Here is a 17,136-nt window from a genome sequence, read left to right as displayed (position 1 = left end):
AAGCAGCGGGCAGGAGCTCGTCCCGTTCCCGGAGCAGTCCCGCCGCGGGCCGCAGGGTGGTGCTCCTGGACAAGGCGGCGCAGAGCGGCTGCGGGCGGGGAGAGGCCGAACCCAGCGCAGCGCAGCCGGGAGGAGGCGGCGGAGAACGGCGGGGAGCTGTTGTCCGTGCTCTGAGCTCCCTGTAAGCCGCCGCCGGGCCAGAACGGCCCCGCTCCGGGCTCCGTCCGCACTCGGCGAGAGGCAGCGAGGGAAGCAGGTAGGGAGGCCGCTCGCCCTTTAGCCCCGCCGCGCTGCAACCCGGACGCCGATTCCCGCGGAGGAGCGCGCTTCCCGGCCGGACGGAGGGTGTCCGCCGCCCCGCCATGGCGGCTGCAAGGCAAGTGCTGTGGCTGTGGGCTTTGCTGGGCGTGCCGCGCGTTCTCGGCGAGCCCATCCGCTACTCCGTGGCCGAGGAGAGCGAGAGCGGCTCGGTGGTGGCCGACGTGGCGGCGGACGCGGGGCTGACCCCGGCGCAGCTCTCGGCTCGCCGGGCGCGCATCGCCTCGCCGGCCGGCCGGCAGCACTTTGGCTTGGAGCGCGGCAGCGGCCGCCTGGTTGTCGCCGAGCGGCTCGATCGGGAGGAGATGTGCGGACGCTCCCGCACCTGCACGCTCGCCTTCGAGCTGCTGCTCTCCGACCCGCTGCAGTTCTTTCCGATCGAGGTGTCGGTGGAGGACATCAATGACCACTCGCCGGTCTTCCCGGACGAACGAGTGACCTTTAAGATCCCCGAAACCAGCGACCCGGGCTCCCGTTTTCCTGTGGAGGCTGCTCAGGACCTGGACATTGGCAGCAATGACATCCAGGTTTATAACATCTATCCTGAGAACGAATTCTTCAGTGTATTCACCCATAGGATACGTGAGGGCAAAACGAATGTTGATCTTATTTTGCAACAACCTCTGGACAGAGAAGAGCAGCCAGAGTTGGATTTCACTCTCATTGCTGCAGATGGGGGCACTCCACCCAGGAGTGGTTCTACGCAAATCCACATCATAGTACTGGATGTAAATGACAATAAACCCATTTTCACCCAGGATTTATATTCTGGACACATCGCAGAAAGTGCCCCTGAGGGCTCATTAGTTCTCCGTGTGATGGCCACCGATGCAGATGAGGGTGTTAATGGTGAAATTTCCTATCAGTTCAGCCAGGGGGGGAGCCAGAGCCAATCAGCATTTACAATCAACACGAAGAATGGAGAAGTTCGAGTCAAAGAACCTCTGGATTTTGAGGTTTCACAGAAACATGAGCTGAGTGTGCGTGCTACAGATGGTGGAGGACTGTCGGCCCTCTGCCATGTATTGATTGAGGTGGTGGATGTGAACGACAATGCACCCGAGATCGTGGTCAGTTCTTTTAGTAGTTCAGTCCCTGAGAATGCAGCACCTGGAACTGTAGTTGCATTGTTTACAGTCAGGGATCAGGATTCTGGTGTCAATGGGGAGGTCAGCTGTGCCCTTGAAGAAGAACCCTCCTTCTCCCTCAGGCCAGCCTTTAAGAACTACTATGAGCTGGTGACCGTCAGCACATTGGACCGTGAGGAAACAGCACAGCACATCGTGGTTGTCACGGCAGCAGACGCAGGCTCTCCTTCTCTCACCACCACCCACACCTTCACCGTGGACATCTCCGATGTGAATGACAACGCACCCGTCTTCAACCAGACCTCGTACACCATGTACGTGCACGAGAACAATGTCCCCGCGCTGCTCGTGGGGGCCGTCAAGGCGACGGACGCGGACGCGGGAGCCAACGCCAAGGTGAGCTATTCGCTGGTGCCAGCCCGTCCCCCGGAACGAGAGCCGTGCTCGTGCGTGTCCGTGAACTCCGAGAACGGAGACGTGTTCGTGCTGCGGCCGCTGGACTACGAGCAGCTGAGGCAGCTGGAGGTGGTGGTGAGCGCGGCAGACGCGGGGTCCCCTCCGCTGAGCAGCACCGTCAGCGTCCGGCTGCTGGTGGTGGACGAGAACGACAACGCGCCGCTGGTGCTGCACCCCGGGGCGCAGGACGGCAGCCCTCCTTCGAGCGAGCTGGTGCCCGCGTGGGCCGAAGCGGGGGACCTGGTGACCAAAGTGGTGGCCGTGGACGCCGACTCGGGGCAGAACTCGTGGCTTTCCTACCAGCTGCTGAGGGCCACGGAGCCGGGGCTGTTTGCTGTGGGAGCCCAAAGCGGGGAGGTGCGTCTGAGGAGGCCGCCGACGGACAGGGACGCCGTGAAGCAGAAGCTGGTCGTGCTGGTGCGGGACAACGGGCGGCCACCGCTGTCGGCCACCGCAGCGCTCAGCGTGCTCCTCGTCCACGGCTCGTGGGACGCTCAGCTGCCGCAGCAGAGCCCCGCTGCTGCCGACGACGAGGACGGCGCCCTCACCACCTCTTTAATCATCGCCCTGGTCTTTGTCTCGCTCCTCTTCCTGGTGTCGGCGGCGGCCTTCGTGGCTTGCAAGGCGTGCAAGAGAAAGGAGCCGAGCTCCGGGCCCGTGCTTTACGGCCCCAGCAGCGTGCAGAGCTACTTGGCCGACGGGGCCGCTGCCGGGACCCTGCCCCACGCCTATTGCTACGAGGTCAGCCTGACCACGGGCTCGGGCAACAGCGAGTTCAAGTTCCTGAAGCCCGTCCTGCCCAGCCTGCCAGCGCAGCACAGCAGCGCGGAGTTCACTGGCAACCATGCTGACGATTTCCCTCCTGTCCCCGTGATTATGGGAGATGCTGATTTCGAGAGCCCCGGGATTCAGTCTGTGGGACAATTCAATGGGTTGTAATTGGCACAGGGTCTGCACTTCCATCAGAGTCATGGCTTGTTTAGACTGGGCTCTGTGCTTTGATAGTTAACTCCATTTCCCCGTGATCAGATCTGAGTTTGTAACTTGCATCCCATTTCACAAGAATGCTGTGTGTTCCCTCTGCTCCCTTCAAGCCAAAGCAACATCATGATGCAAGTTTCATGCATGTCAGGTAAAGATATGTTTCTGGTCTGTTATGTCTGTTTCTGAAATGCTTCTCTGCTGGGCTTCCTTCCAAGCTACCCAGCTCATTTCTTCTCCCCTTTCCTGGGTGATCATTGGGCCATGCTTATCCCTGTGTGAGATGCAGAACTGCCCAGCTGTGGGGCTCAGTGTGTGGGGCAGTTTTCTGGGTGTGTCCTTAATTATCACTGAGTCTGCACAGCTGGTGTCTTTGTGTGTTGAGGAAGGAAGGGCTGTGTGCACTGGCATTGAGCTCCAGAGTGGAGCTGCATTTGCAATTGGCATCTCATGTTCCTAGAAGGCTGAGCAATAAGAAAGGTTTCTCTCCCTGTTTTCTGAAAGAAACTGATTTGGGGCAGATCCTCCTGAAGACCCTACTTATACAACTGGGAATCACATAGGAGGTGACTGGTGGTAACCGACATGGCTACACCAAGGGCTCGTCCTGCTTAATAAACTTGGTGACCTTTTTTGGTTAAGTTACAGTGTCTGTGGATAAATGAAGAGCAATTATTGTAATCTACTTGGATTTGTCCAAAGGATTGGATACAGTCACATGACATCCTGGTCACTAATTTAGAGAAAAGTGAATTTGATGCACGGACCTCTCACAGTATATGGAATTGTCTGTACTCAGAGTGCTGTGGTCAATGGCTCAGTGCCCGAGTGGAGACCAGTGATGAGTGGCGTTCCTCAGGGACCAGTGCTGGCACCTGTGCTGTTTAACATCTTTGTGGGTGACATAGACAGGTCCTGACTGTGGCAAAGTGTTGGAGCTTGATGATCCTCGAGGTCCCTTCCAACCTAACCTAGTTCCGTGTTTAGCAAATGCATGCAAATACATAGAGCTATTTTCCCTCCTTTTCCACTTCCCTGTTTGACTCTTTTTTTCCTATTGACATAAATATTCCCTTAATGTGTGCTGCCAGGCCAGAGAGAATAAGAGAATGTTGGGAAACAGATGCTTGGACAGAAGATATTTAGAATACACTGATATTATTTTATACAGAGGTTATAAACTGTATTGTGAACCAGGATGGCATTTTCTGTTGAACGGATATGAAAAGGGCCTTGGAGTGCCATTGCTGTAATAAAATGGATGTTGCTGTTCTGACAAACGTGGTAGAGGAGTTTTTATCTTCGGGAAAGATCTGCAAAGTTATAGAGTTTATGAAAGACTCGGTGGCAGTTTATTCTTATGTCTCTGTCTCCAACAGAAGAAATATAGAGAACATTTTCTCATCCCCTTGTTCTTGCCTTTGTGCATCCTATGTTGGTTGTGGATGCGTTTGGGGCTCATTTTAGAGGGTGCATGGATTTGGGTGGGTGGGGCTGGCGGCTCTAGGGGATGGCGAGGAGGCGGGCACAGAAACTTCGGTGACTTTTCCGAAGCGCCGTCACGGCAGGAACGTGGGCGCTCGCTGTGGGCGCTGCCCGTGGCGGCGGCGTGTGGGAGCGGGCGGCAGCGGGGCGTGAGCGTGTGTGTCCCGGGTGTGAGTGGCGACGAGAGGCAGCGGGCAGGATGGCATCCCGTTCCCAGAGCAGTCCCGCCGCGGGCCGCAGGGTGGTGCTCCTGGACAAGGCGGCGCAGAGCGGCTGCGGGCGGGGAGAGGCTGAACCCAGCGCAACGTAGAGCGGCGGAGAACGGCGGCAGAGAGCGGCGGAGGACGGCGGGGAGCTGTTGTCTGTGCTCTGAGCTCCGTGTGAGCCGCCGCCGGGCCACAGCAGCCCCGCTCCGGGCTCCGTCCGCACTCGGCGAGAGGCAGCGAGGGAAGCAAGCAGGAAGGACTCCCATTTAGCCCCGCCGCGCAGCTCTGCAACCCGGCGCCGATTCCCGCGGAGGAGCGCGCTTCCCGGCCGGACGGAGGGTGTCCGCCGCCCCGCCATGGCGGCTGCAAGGCAAGTGCTGTGGCTGTGGGCTTTGCTGGGCGTGCCGCGCGTTCTCGGCGAGCCCATCCGCTACTCCGTGGCCGAGGAGAGCGAGAGCGGCTCGGTGGTGGCCGACGTGGCGGCGGACGCGGGGCTGACCCCGGCGCAGCTCTCGGCTCGCCGGGCGCGCATCGCCTCGCCGGCCGGCCGGCAGCACTTTGGCTTGGAGCGCGGCAGCGGCCGCCTGGTTGTCGCCGAGCGGCTCGATCGGGAGGAGATGTGCGGACGCTCCCGCACCTGCACGCTCGCCTTCGAGCTGCTGCTCTCCGACCCGCTGCAGTTCTTTCCGATCGAGGTGTCGGTGGAGGACATCAATGACCACTCGCCGGTCTTCCCGGAAGAACGAGTGACCTTTAAGATCCCCGAAACCAGCGACCCGGGCTCCCGTTTTCCTGTGGGTGCTGCTCAGGACCTGGACATTGGCAGCAATGACATCCAGGCTTACAGCATCGTCCCCGAAAATGAGTTCTTCACGGTCTTCATTCCAAAAGAGAACGAGAAATTTATAGAACTGGTTCTGCAACGACCTCTGGACAGAGAGGAGCAGCCAGAGTTGGATTTCACTCTCGTTGCCACCGATGGGGGCTCTCCACCTCGGACTGGTTCTGCCCATATCCACGTTGTTGTTCTGGATGCAAATGACAATATTCCCATATTCACACAGAAGGTCTACAATGGTCGAGTTTTGGAAAATGCTCACGTGGGTAGTGTGGTTCTCAGAGTGCTGGCCAACGATGCAGATGAGGGTGTTAATGGAGATATCTCATATCAGTTCAGCCAGTCAATTGGACATAGCCATTCATTGTTCAAAATTAACTCCAGTACAGGTGAAATTGAAATTGCAAAGCCATTAGATTTTGAGGCTGCAAAGAAACATGAGCTCACCGTGCAAGCAACTGATGGAGGGGGCCTCTCAACCATGTGCAATGTGGTAGTAGAGGTGATGGATGTGAACGACAATGCACCAGAGATCGTGGTCAGTTCTTTTAGTAGTTCAGTCCCTGAGAATGCAGCACCTGGAACTGTAGTCGCTCTGTTTACAGTAAGGGATCAGGATTCTGGTGTCAATGGGGAGGTCAGCTGTGCCCTTGAAGAAGAACCCGCCTTCTCCCTCAGGCCAGCCTTTAAGAATTACTATGAGCTGGTGACCGTCAGCGCATTGGACCGGGAGGAAACAGCACAGCACATCGTGGTTGTCACGGCAGCAGACGCAGGCTCTCCTTCTCTCACCACCACCCACACCTTCACCGTGGACATCTCCGACGTCAATGACAACGCACCTGTCTTTAACCAGACCTCGTACACCATGTACGTGCACGAGAACAATGTCCCCGCGCTGCTCGTGGGGGCCGTCAAGGCGACGGACGCGGACGCGGGAGCCAACGCCAAGGTGAGCTATTCGCTGGTGCCAGCCCGTCCCCCGGAACGAGAGCCGTGCTCGTGCGTGTCCGTGAACTCCGAGAACGGAGACGTGTTCGTGCTGCGGCCGCTGGACTACGAGCAGCTGAGGCAGCTGGAGGTGGTGGTGAGCGCGGCAGACGCGGGGTCCCCTCCGCTGAGCAGCACCGTCAGCGTCCGGCTGCTGGTGGTGGACGAGAACGACAACGCGCCGCTGGTGCTGCACCCCGGGGCGCAGGACGGCAGCCCTCCTTCGAGCGAGCTGGTGCCCGCGTGGGCCGAAGCGGGGGACCTGGTGACCAAAGTGGTGGCCGTGGACGCCGACTCGGGGCAGAACTCGTGGCTTTCCTACCAGCTGCTGAGGGCCACGGAGCCGGGGCTGTTTGCTGTGGGAGCCCAAAGCGGGGAGGTGCGTCTGAGGAGGCCGCCGACGGACAGGGACGCCGTGAAGCAGAAGCTGGTCGTGCTGGTGCGGGACAACGGGCGGCCACCGCTGTCGGCCACCGCAGCGCTCAGCGTGCTCCTCGTCCACGGCTCGTGGGACGCTCAGCTGCCGCAGCAGAGCCCCGCTGCTGCCGACGACGAGGACGGCGCCCTCACCACCTCTTTAATCATCGCCCTGGTCTTTGTCTCGCTCCTCTTCCTCGTGTCGGCGGCGGCCTTCGTGGCTTGCAAGGCGTGCAAGAGAAAGGAGCCGAGCTCCGGGCCCGTGCTTTACGGCCCCAGCAGCGTGCAGAGCTACTTGGCCGACGGGGCCGCTGCCGGGACCCTGCCCCACGCCTATTGCTACGAGGTCAGCCTCACCACGGGCTCGGGCAACAGCGAGTTCAAGTTCCTGAAGCCCGTCCTGCCCAGCCTGCCAGCGCAGCACAGCAGCGCGGAGTTCACTGGCAACCATGCTGACGATTTCCCTCCTGCCCCCATGATTATGGGAGATGCTGATTTCGAGAGCCCCGGGATTCAGTCTGTGGGACAATTCAATGGGTTGTAATTGGCACAGGGTCTTCACATCCATCAGAGTCATGGCTTGTTTAGACTGGGGTCCGTGCTTTGATAGTTAACTCCGTTTCCCCGGGATCAGATCTGAGTTTGTAACTTACATCACTTTTCACATAAATACAGTGTGTTCCCTCTGCTCCCTTCAAGCCAAAGCAACATCATGATGCAAGTTTCATGCATGTCAGGTAAAGATATGTTTCTGGTCTATTATGTCTGTTTCTGAAATGCTTCTCTGCTGGGGTTCTTTCCACTGTACCCAGCTTGTCTTTTTTCCCATCTGCTGGGTTATCATTGGCCATGCTTATCCCTGTGTGTGATGCAGAACTGCCCAGCTGTGGGGCTCAGTGTGTGGGGCAGTTTTCTGTGTGTTCCCTTAATTATCACTGAGTCTGCACCTGCTGGTGCCTTTGTGTGTTGAGGAAGGAAGGGCTGTGTGCAATGGCATTGAGCTCCAGAGTGGAGCTGCATTTGCAATTGGCATCACGTGTTCCCAGAAGGCTGAGTGAGAAGGAAGGTTTCCCTCCATGTTCTCTGAAAGAAACTGATATCGGGCAGATTGTCCTGAAGGCCCTACTGATGCATCTGGGAATCACATAGGAGGTGAGTGATGGTAACCAACATGGCTACACGAAGGGCACATCCTGCTTGACAAACTAAGCCGGCCTTTGTGGTGAAACTATAGTGTCTGTGGATAAATGTAAAGCAACTGCTGTAATGTACCTGGACTTGTCCAAAGGATTGGATACAATTCCACATGACACCTGGTCTCTAATTTAGAGAAAGGTGAATCTGATGCACGGACTTCTCACAATATATTGAACTGGCTGTTCTCAGAGTGCTGTGGTCAATGGCTCAGTGCCCGAGTGGAGACCAGTGATGAGTGGCGTTCCTCAGGGACCAGTGCTGGCACCTGTGCTGTTTAACATCTTTGTGGGTGACATGGACAGGTCCTGGCTGTGGCAAAGTGTTGGAGCTTGATGATCCTCGAGGTCCCTTCCAACCTAACCTAGTTCTGTGTTTAGCAAATGCACGCAAATACATAGAGCTATTTTCCCTCCTTTTCCACTTCCCTGTTTGACTCTTTTTTTCCTATTGACATAAATATTCCCTTAATGTGTGCTGCCAGCCCAGAGAGAATAAGAGAATGTTGGGAAACAGATGCTTGGACAGAAGATATTTAGAATACTCTGATATTATTTTATACTGAGGTTATAAACTGTATTATTGTGAACCAGGATGGCATTTTCTGTGGAATGGATGTGAAAAGGCCCTTGGAGTGCCATTGCTGTAATAAAATGGATGTTGCTGTTCTGACAAACTTGGTAGAGAAGTTTTTATCTTCGGGAAAGATCAGCAAAGTTACAGAGTTTATGAAAGACTTGGTGGCAGTTTATTCTTATTTCTCTGTCTCCAGCAGAAGAAATATAGAGAACATTTTCTCATCCCCTTATTCTTGCCGTTGTGCATCCTACGGTGGTTGTGGATGCGTTTGGGACTCATTTTAGAGGGTGCACGGATTTGGGAGGGTGGGGCTGGCGGCTCTAGGGGAGGGCGAGGAGGCGGGCACAGAAACTTCGGTGCGTTGTCCGAAGCGCCGTCACGGCAGGAACGTGGGCGCTCGCTGTGGGCGCTGCCCGTGGCGGCGGCGTGTGGGAGCGGGCGGCAGCGGGGCGTGAGCGTGTGTGTCCCGGGTACGAGTGGCGGCGAGAGGCAGCGGGCAGGATGGCATCCCGTTCCCGGAGCAGTCCCGCCGCGGGCCGCAGGGTGGTGCTCCTGGACAAGGCGGCGCAGAGCGGCTGCGGGAGGGAGAGGCTGAACCCAGCGCAACGTAGAGCAGCGCAGCCGGGAGGAGGCGGCGGAGAACGGCGGTAGAGAGCGGCGGAGGACGGCGGGGAGCTGTTGTCCGTTGTCCGAGCTCCGTGTGAGCCGCCGCCGGGCCAGAGCGGCCCCGCTCCGGGTTCCATCCGCACTCGGCGAGAGGCAGCGAAGGAAGCAAGCAGGGAGGACTCACCTTTGGCCCCGCCGCGCCGCGCTGCAGCCGGGCGCCGATTCCAGCGGAGGAGCGCGCTTCCCGGCCGGACGGAGGGTGTCCGCCGCTCCGCCATGGCGGCCGCAAGGCAAGTGCTGTGGCTGTGGGCTTTGCTGGGCGTGCCGCGCGTTCTCGGCGAGCCCATCCGCTACTCCGTGGCCGAGGAGAGCGAGAGCGGCTCGGTGGTGGCCGACGTGGCGGCGGACGCGGGGCTGACCCCGGCGCAGCTCTCGGCTCGCCGGGCGCGCATCGCCTCGCCGGCCGGCCGGCAGCACTTTGGCTTGGAGCGCGGCAGCGGCCGCCTGGTTGTCGCCGAGCGGCTCGATCGGGAGGAGATGTGCGGACGCTCCCGCACCTGCACGCTCGCCTTCGAGCTGCTGCTCTCCGACCCGCTGCAGTTCTTTCCGATCGAAGTGTCTGTGGAGGACATCAATGACCACTCGCCGGTCTTCCCGGAGGAGCGAGTGACCTTTAAGATCCCTGAGAGGGGCGATCCAGGCTCACGTTTCTCAGTGGAAGCTGCTCAGGATTTAGATATTGGCAGCAACGGCATTCAGGTTTATAGCATCTCTCCTGAGAACGAACACTTCAGTGTCTCCTTTCAAACTCACAGTGAAAGTGACATGTATGTCCACTTGGTTTTGGAAAAGCCTCTGGACAGAGAGGAGCAGTCAGAGATGGATTTCACTCTCATTGCTACCGATGGGGGCTCTCCAGCCAGGAGTGGAACCACCCAAATCCACATCATAGTTTTAGATGTAAATGACAATGTTCCAGTTTTCACACAGAAGCTTTATGTTGGGCAGATTTTGGAAACTGCCCCAGTGGGAACTGTGGTTCTCAGAGTAGTGGCCACCGATGTAGATGAGGGAGTTAATGGTGTCATCTCATATCAGTTCAGCCAGATTCAATTGCTGTTTGCAATTAATCCCAGTAGTGGTGAAATTCAAATTGTGAAGCCTTTGGATTTTGAGGCTGCACAAAAACATGAGATGAGTGTGCGGGCTACTGATGGTGGAGGCCTCTCAGAACTCTGTAAGGTGCTGATTGAGATGGTGGATGTGAATGACAATGCACCAGAGATCGTGGTCAGTTCATTTAGCAGTTCACTCCCTGAGGATACAGTGCCTGAGACGGTGGTTGCCCTCCTCACTGTTAGGGACCGCGATACTGGTGTCAATGGGGAGGTCAGCTGTGCCCTTGAAGAAGAACCCTCCTTCTCCCTCAGGCCAGCCTTTAAGAACTACTATGAGCTGGTGACCGTCAGCACACTGGACCGGGAGGAAGCAGCACAGCACATCGTAGTTGTCACGGCAGCAGACGCAGGCTCTCCTTCTCTCACCACCACCCACACCTTCACCGTGGACGTCTCCGACGTGAATGACAACGCACCCGTCTTCAACCAGACCTCGTACACCATGTACGTGCACGAGAACAATGTCCCCGCGCTGCTCGTCGGGGCCGTCAAGGCGACGGACGCGGACGCGGGAGCCAACGCCAAGGTGAGCTATTCGCTGGTGCCAGCCCGTCCCCCGGAACGAGAGCCGTGCTCGTGCGTGTCCGTGAACTCCGAGAACGGAGACGTGTTCGTGCTGCGGCCGCTGGACTACGAGCAGCTGAGGCAGCTGGAGGTGGTGGTGAGCGCGGCAGACGCGGGGTCCCCTCCGCTGAGCAGCACCGTCAGCGTCCGGCTGCTGGTGGTGGACGAGAACGACAACGCGCCGCTGGTGCTGCACCCCGGGGCGCAGGACGGCAGCCCTCCTTCGAGCGAGCTGGTGCCCGCGTGGGCCGAAGCGGGGGACCTGGTGACCAAAGTGGTGGCCGTGGACGCCGACTCGGGGCAGAACTCGTGGCTTTCCTACCAGCTGCTGAGGGCCACGGAGCCGGGGCTGTTTGCTGTGGGAGCCCAAAGCGGGGAGGTGCGTCTGAGGAGGCCGCCGACGGACAGGGACGCCGTGAAGCAGAAGCTGGTCGTGCTGGTGCGGGACAACGGGCGGCCACCGCTGTCGGCCACCGCAGCGCTCAGCGTGCTCCTCGTCCACGGCTCGTGGGACGCTCAGCTGCCGCAGCAGAGCCCCGCTGCTGCCGACGACGAGGACGGCGCCCTCACCACCTCTTTAATCATCGCCCTGGTCTTTGTCTCGCTCCTCTTCCTGGTGTCGGCGGCGGCCTTCGTGGCTTGCAAGGCGTGCAAGAGAAAGGAGCCGAGCTCCGGGCCCGTGCTTTACGGCCCCAGCAGCGTGCAGAGCTACTTGGCCGACGGGGCCGCTGCCGGGACCCTGCCCCACGCCTATTGCTACGAGGTCAGCCTCACCACGGGCTCGGGCAACAGCGAGTTCAAGTTCCTGAAGCCCGTCCTGCCCAGCCTGCCAGCGCAGCACAGCAGCGCGGAGTTCACTGGCAACCATGCTGACGATTTCCCTCCTGCCCCCATGATTATGGGAGATGCTGATTTCGAGAGCCCCGGGATTCAGTCTGTGGGACAATTCAATGGCCTGTAATTGGCACAGGGTCTTCACTTCCATCAGAGTCATGGCTTGTTTGGACTGGGCTCTGTGCTTTGATAGTTAACTCCATTTCCCCAGGATCAGATCTGAGTTTGTAACTTACATCCCATTTCACAAGAATGCTGTGTGTTCCCTCTGCTCCCTTCAAGCCAAAGCAACATCATGATGCAAGTTTCATGCATGTCAGGTAAAGATATGTTTCTTATCTGTTATGTCTGTTTCTGAAATGCTTCGCTGCTGGGGTTCTTTCCACGGTGCCCAGCTCATTTCTTCTCCCCTTTGCTGAGTGATCATTTGGGCCATGTTTATCCCTGTGTGTGATGCAGAATTGCCCAGCTGTGGGGCTCAGTGTGTGGGGCAGTTTTCTGGGTGTTCCCTTAATTATCACTGAGTCTGCACAGCTGGTTTCCTTGTGTGTTGAGGAAGGAAGGGCTGTGTACAATGGCATTGAGCTCCAGAGTGGAGCTGCATTTGCAATTGGCATCACGTGTTCCCAGAAGGCTGAGTGAGAAGGAAGGTTTCCCTCCATGTTCTCTGAAAGAAACTGATATAGGTCAGATTGTCCTGAAGGCCCTACTGATGCATCTGGGAATCACATAGGAGGTGACTGATGGTAACCAACATGGCTACACGAAGGGCACATCCTGCTTGACAAACTAGCCGGCCTTTTTGATGAAACTATAGTGTCTGTGGATAAATGTAAAGCAACTGCTGTAATGTACCTGGACTTGTCCAAAGGATTGGATACAATTCCACATGACATCCTGGTCACTAATTTAGAGAAAAGTGAATTTGATGCACGGACTTCTCACAATATATGGAACTGGCTGTTCTCAGAGTGCTGTGGTCAATGGCTCAGTGCCCGAGTGGAGACCAGTGATGATCGGTATTCCTCAGGGACCAGTGCTGGCACCTGTGCTGTTTAACATCTTTGTGGGTGACATGGACAGGTCCTGACTGTGGCAAAGTGTTGGAGCTTGATGATCCTTGAGGTCCCTTCCAACCTAACCTAGTTCTGTGTTTAGCAAATGCATGCAAATACATAGAGCTATTTTCCCTCCTTTTCCACTTCCCTGTTTGACTCTTTTTTTTCCTATTGACGTAAATATTCCCTTAATGTGTGCTGCCAGCCCAGAGAGAATAAGAGAATGTTGGGAAACACATGCTTGCCAGGAGATATTCAGAATACGCTGATAGTATTTTATACTGAGGTAATAAACTGTATTCTTGTGAACCAGGATGACATTTTCTGTTGAATTGATGTGAAAAGGGCCTTGGAGTGCCATTGCTGTAATAAATAAATATCAGCAAAGTTACAGAGTTTATGAAAGACTCGGTGGCAGTTTATTCTTATTTCTCTGTCTCCAACAGAAGAAATATAGAGAACATTTTCTCATCCCCTTGTTCTTGCCTTTGTGCATCCTACGGTGGTTGTGGATGCGTTTGGGACTCATTTTAGAGGGTGCAGGGATTTGGGTGGGTGGGGCTGGCGGCTTTAGGGGAGGGCGAGGAGGCGGGCACAGAAACTTCGGTGACTTGTCCGAAGCGCCGTCACGGCAGGAACGTGGGCGCTCGCTGTGGGCGCTGCCCGTGGCGGAGGCGTGTGGGAGCGGGCGGCAGCGGGGCGTGAGCGTGTGTGTCCCGGGTGCGAGTGGCGGCGAGAGGCAGCGGGCAGGATGGCATCCCGTTCCCGGAGCAGTCCCGCCGCGGGCCGCAGGGTGGTGCTCCTGGACAAGGCGGCGCAGAGAGAATGCGGGAGGGGAGAGGCCGAACCCAGCGCAACGTAGAGCAGCGCAGCCGGGAGGAGGCGGCGGAGAACGGCGGCAGAGAGCGGCGGAGAACGGCGGAGAGCTGTTGTCCGTTGTCCGAGCTCCGTGTGAGCCGCCGCCGGGCCAGAGCGGCCCCGCTCCGGGCTCCGTCCGCACTCGGCGAGAGGCAGCGAGGGAAGCAAGAAGGAAGGACTCCCCTTTGGCCCCGCCGCGCCGCTCTGCAGCCGGACTCCGATTCCCGCGGAGGAGCGCGCTTCCCGGCCGGACGGAGGGTGTCCGCCGCCCCGCCATGGCGGCTGCAAGGCAAGTGCTGTGGCTGTGGGCTTTGCTGGGCGTGCCGCGCGTTCTCGGCGAGCCCATCCGCTACTCCGTGGCCGAGGAGAGCGAGAGCGGCTCGGTGGTGGCCGACGTGGCGGCGGACGCGGGGCTGACCCCGGCGCAGCTCTCGGCTCGCCGGGCGCGCATCGCCTCGCCGGCCGGCCGGCAGCACTTTGGCTTGGAGCGCGGCAGCGGCCGCCTGGTTGTCGCCGAGCGGCTCGATCGGGAGGAGATGTGCGGACGCTCCCGCACCTGCACGCTCGCCTTCGAGCTGCTGCTCTCCGACCCGCTGCAGTTCTTTCCGATCGAGGTGTCCGTGGAGGACATCAATGACCACGCGCCGGTTTTCCCGGAAGAACGAGTGACATTTCAGATCCCTGAGAGGGGAGACCCGGGCTCCCGTTTTCCTGTGGAGGCTGCTCAGGACCTGGACATTGGCAGCAATGACATCCAGGCTTACAGCATCTATCCCGAGAACGAGTTCTTCAGTGTTTCCTATCAGACTCAAAGTGAGAGTGAAATGCACGTTGACCTCATTTTGCAAAAGCCTCTGGACAGAGAGGAGCAGCCAGAGATGGATTTCACTCTCATTGCCACCGATGGGGGCTCTCCACCAAGAAGTGGGACCACCCAAATCCACATCGTTGTTCTGGATGCAAATGACAATGCTCCCATCTTCACACAGAAGGTCTACATCGGTCGTGTTTTGGAAAATACACCAGAAGGTTCTGTCATTGTAAAAGTGGTGGCTAATGATGCAGATGTCGGAATGAATGGTGATATTACATACGATTTCAGCCAAGCCATTGCTATCAAATATTCAGAGTTCTCTGTTGACCCGAAGAGTGGAGAAATTCGAGTCCTGAAAACTCTGGATTTTGAGACAAAACAGAAATACGAGTTCAGTGTGAAAGCAGTGGACGGTGGTGGCCTTTCAGCCATGTGTAAGGTAGTGGTGGAGGTGGTAGATGTGAATGACAATGCACCGGATGTAGTAATTAACTCTTTTAATAATCCTATCCCCGAGAACACAGCACCGGGGACAGTTGTCTCGGTATTTGCAGTCAGGGATCAGGATTCTGGTGTCAATGGGGAGGTCAGCTGTGCCCTTGAAGAAGAACATTCCTTCTCCCTCAGGCCAGCCTTTAAGAATTACTATGAGCTGGTGACAGTCAGCACATTGGACCGGGAGGAGACAGCACAGCACATCGTGGTTGTCACGGCAGCAGATGCGGGCTCTCCTTCTCTCACCACCACCCACACCTTCACCGTGGACGTCTCCGACGTGAATGACAACGCACCCGTCTTCAACCAGACCTCGTACACCATGTACGTGCACGAGAACAATGTCCCCGCGCTGCTCGTGGGGGCCGTCAAGGCGACGGACGCGGACGCGGGAGCCAACGCCAAGGTGAGCTATTCGCTGGTGCCAGCCCGTCCCCCGGAACGAGAGCCGTGCTCGTGCGTGTCCGTGAACTCCGAGAACGGAGACGTGTTCGTGCTGCGGCCGCTGGACTACGAGCAGCTGAGGCAGCTGGAGGTGGTGGTGAGCGCGGCAGACGCGGGGTCCCCTCCGCTGAGCAGCACCGTCAGCGTCCGGCTGCTGGTGGTGGACGAGAACGACAACGCGCCGCTGGTGCTGCACCCCGGGGCGCAGGACGGCAGCCCTCCTTCGAGCGAGCTGGTGCCCGCGTGGGCCGAAGCGGGGGACCTGGTGACCAAAGTGGTGGCCGTGGACGCCGACTCGGGGCAGAACTCGTGGCTTTCCTACCAGCTGCTGAGGGCCACGGAGCCGGGGCTGTTTGCTGTGGGAGCCCAAAGCGGGGAGGTGCGTCTGAGGAGGCCGCCGACGGACAGGGACGCCGTGAAGCAGAAGCTGGTCGTGCTGGTGCGGGACAACGGGCGGCCACCGCTGTCGGCCACCGCAGCGCTCAGCGTGCTCCTCGTCCACGGCTCGTGGGACGCTCAGCTGCCGCAGCAGAGCCCCGCTGCTGCCGACGACGAGGACGGCGCCCTCACCACGTCTTTAATCATCGCCCTGGTCTTTGTCTCGCTCCTCTTCCTGGTGTCGGCGGCGGCCTTCGTGGCTTGCAAGGCGTGCAAGAGAAAGGAGCCGAGCTCCGGGCCCGTGCTTTACGGCCCCAGCAGCGTGCAGAGCTACTTGGCCGACGGGGCCGCTGCCGGGACCCTGCCCCACGCCTATTGCTACGAGGTCAGCCTCACCACGGGCTCGGGCAACAGCGAGTTCAAGTTCCTGAAGCCCGTCCTGCCCAGCCTGCCAGCGCAGCACAGCAGCGCGGAGTTCACTGGCAACCATGCTGACGATTTCCCTCCTGCCCCCATGATTATGGGAGATGCTGATTTCGAGAGCCCCGGGATTCAGTCTGTGGGACAATTCAATGGGTTGTAATTGGCACTGGGTCTGCAATTCCAGCAGAGTCATGGCTTGTTTAGACTGGGCTCTGTGCTTTGATAGTTAACTCCATTTCCCTGGGATCAGATCTGAGTTTGTAACTTACATCCCATTTCACAAGAATGCTGTGTGTTCCCTCTGCTCCCTTCAAGCCAAAGCAACATCATGATGCAAGTTTCATGCATGTCAGGTAAAGATATGTTTCTGGTCTGTTAAATCTGTTTCTGAAATGCTTCTCTGCTGGGGTTCTTTCCACTGTACCCAGCTGATCTCTTTTCCCATCTGCTGGGTGATCAATGGGTCAGTATTATCCCTGTGTGGGATGCAGAACTGCCCAGCTTTGGGGCTCAGTGTGTGGGGCAGTTTTCTGTGTGTTCCCTTAATTAGGTTCTCATGGGCCCGCTTCTCCAGCCCGTCCAGGTCTGTCTGGTTGGCTTCCCTTCCCTCTAATGAATCAACTGCACTCCTCCGCTTGGTGTCATAAATAATGCTTATGATACAATAATAAAATAATAACATTGTATATCTTCTCTGTTTGAGAATTATGTAAGTCATCTCTTGTACATTCATTTCTGAACTGGGCCTGTTCAGCTTGGAGAATAGAAGGCTCTGTGGGGACCTCATTATGGCCTTCTCATACTTGAAGGGACCATGTATACAGGAGGGGGATTGGCTCTTACCGGTGTGGATACTGATAGGACAAGAGGGAATGGTTTTAAACTGAGACAGGAGAGGTTTAAGTTAGACATTAGGAGGACGTTTTTCACTG

The 17,136-nt window shown here is 57.5% G+C and overlaps 4 protein-coding genes across 4 annotated transcripts; all 4 read left to right on the top strand.

Annotated features, from left to right (window-relative positions):
* Positions 1-118: 118 nt before the first annotated feature.
* Positions 119-4,117, top strand: LOC140258247 (protocadherin beta-15-like). Its single transcript, XM_072348346.1, has one exon. The coding sequence runs from the start codon at positions 363-365 to the stop codon at positions 2,799-2,801; it is 2,439 nt and encodes an 812-aa protein (XP_072204447.1). The 5' UTR covers positions 119-362; the 3' UTR covers positions 2,802-4,117.
* Positions 4,118-4,373: 256 nt separating this feature from the next.
* LOC140258074 (protocadherin beta-15-like) lies at positions 4,374-8,614 on the top strand. Its single transcript, XM_072348009.1, has one exon. It carries the CDS (start codon positions 4,891-4,893, stop codon positions 7,321-7,323), a length of 2,433 nt encoding a protein of 810 aa, XP_072204110.1. The 5' UTR covers positions 4,374-4,890; the 3' UTR covers positions 7,324-8,614.
* Positions 8,615-8,897: 283 nt separating this feature from the next.
* Positions 8,898-13,006, top strand: LOC140258401 (protocadherin beta-4-like). Its single transcript, XM_072348614.1, has one exon. It carries the CDS (start codon positions 9,435-9,437, stop codon positions 11,859-11,861), a length of 2,427 nt encoding a protein of 808 aa, XP_072204715.1. The 5' UTR covers positions 8,898-9,434; the 3' UTR covers positions 11,862-13,006.
* A 384-nt stretch (positions 13,007-13,390) lies between these two features.
* LOC140258072 (protocadherin beta-15-like) lies at positions 13,391-17,106 on the top strand. Its single transcript, XM_072348006.1, has one exon. It carries the CDS (start codon positions 13,926-13,928, stop codon positions 16,362-16,364), a length of 2,439 nt encoding a protein of 812 aa, XP_072204107.1. The 5' UTR covers positions 13,391-13,925; the 3' UTR covers positions 16,365-17,106.
* Positions 17,107-17,136: the final 30 nt, after the last annotated feature.

The sequence above is a fragment of the Excalfactoria chinensis genome, chromosome 13, assembly GCF_039878825.1.
Source record: "Excalfactoria chinensis isolate bCotChi1 chromosome 13, bCotChi1.hap2, whole genome shotgun sequence".
NCBI classification, from domain to species: Eukaryota; Metazoa; Chordata; class Aves; order Galliformes; family Phasianidae; genus Excalfactoria; species Excalfactoria chinensis.
The sequence above is the reverse complement of the archived record's forward strand: the minus strand, read 5'-3'. Positions and strand labels throughout refer to the sequence as shown.

Bases quoted from the DNA above. Each gene is read 5' to 3' on its own strand.
- LOC140258247 (XM_072348346.1), top strand. From the start codon at position 363: ATGGCGGCTGCAAGGCAAGTGCTGTGGCTGTGGGCTTTGCTGGGCGTG.
- LOC140258074 (XM_072348009.1), top strand. From the start codon at position 4,891: ATGGCGGCTGCAAGGCAAGTGCTGTGGCTGTGGGCTTTGCTGGGCGTG.
- LOC140258401 (XM_072348614.1), top strand. From the start codon at position 9,435: ATGGCGGCCGCAAGGCAAGTGCTGTGGCTGTGGGCTTTGCTGGGCGTG.
- LOC140258072 (XM_072348006.1), top strand. From the start codon at position 13,926: ATGGCGGCTGCAAGGCAAGTGCTGTGGCTGTGGGCTTTGCTGGGCGTG.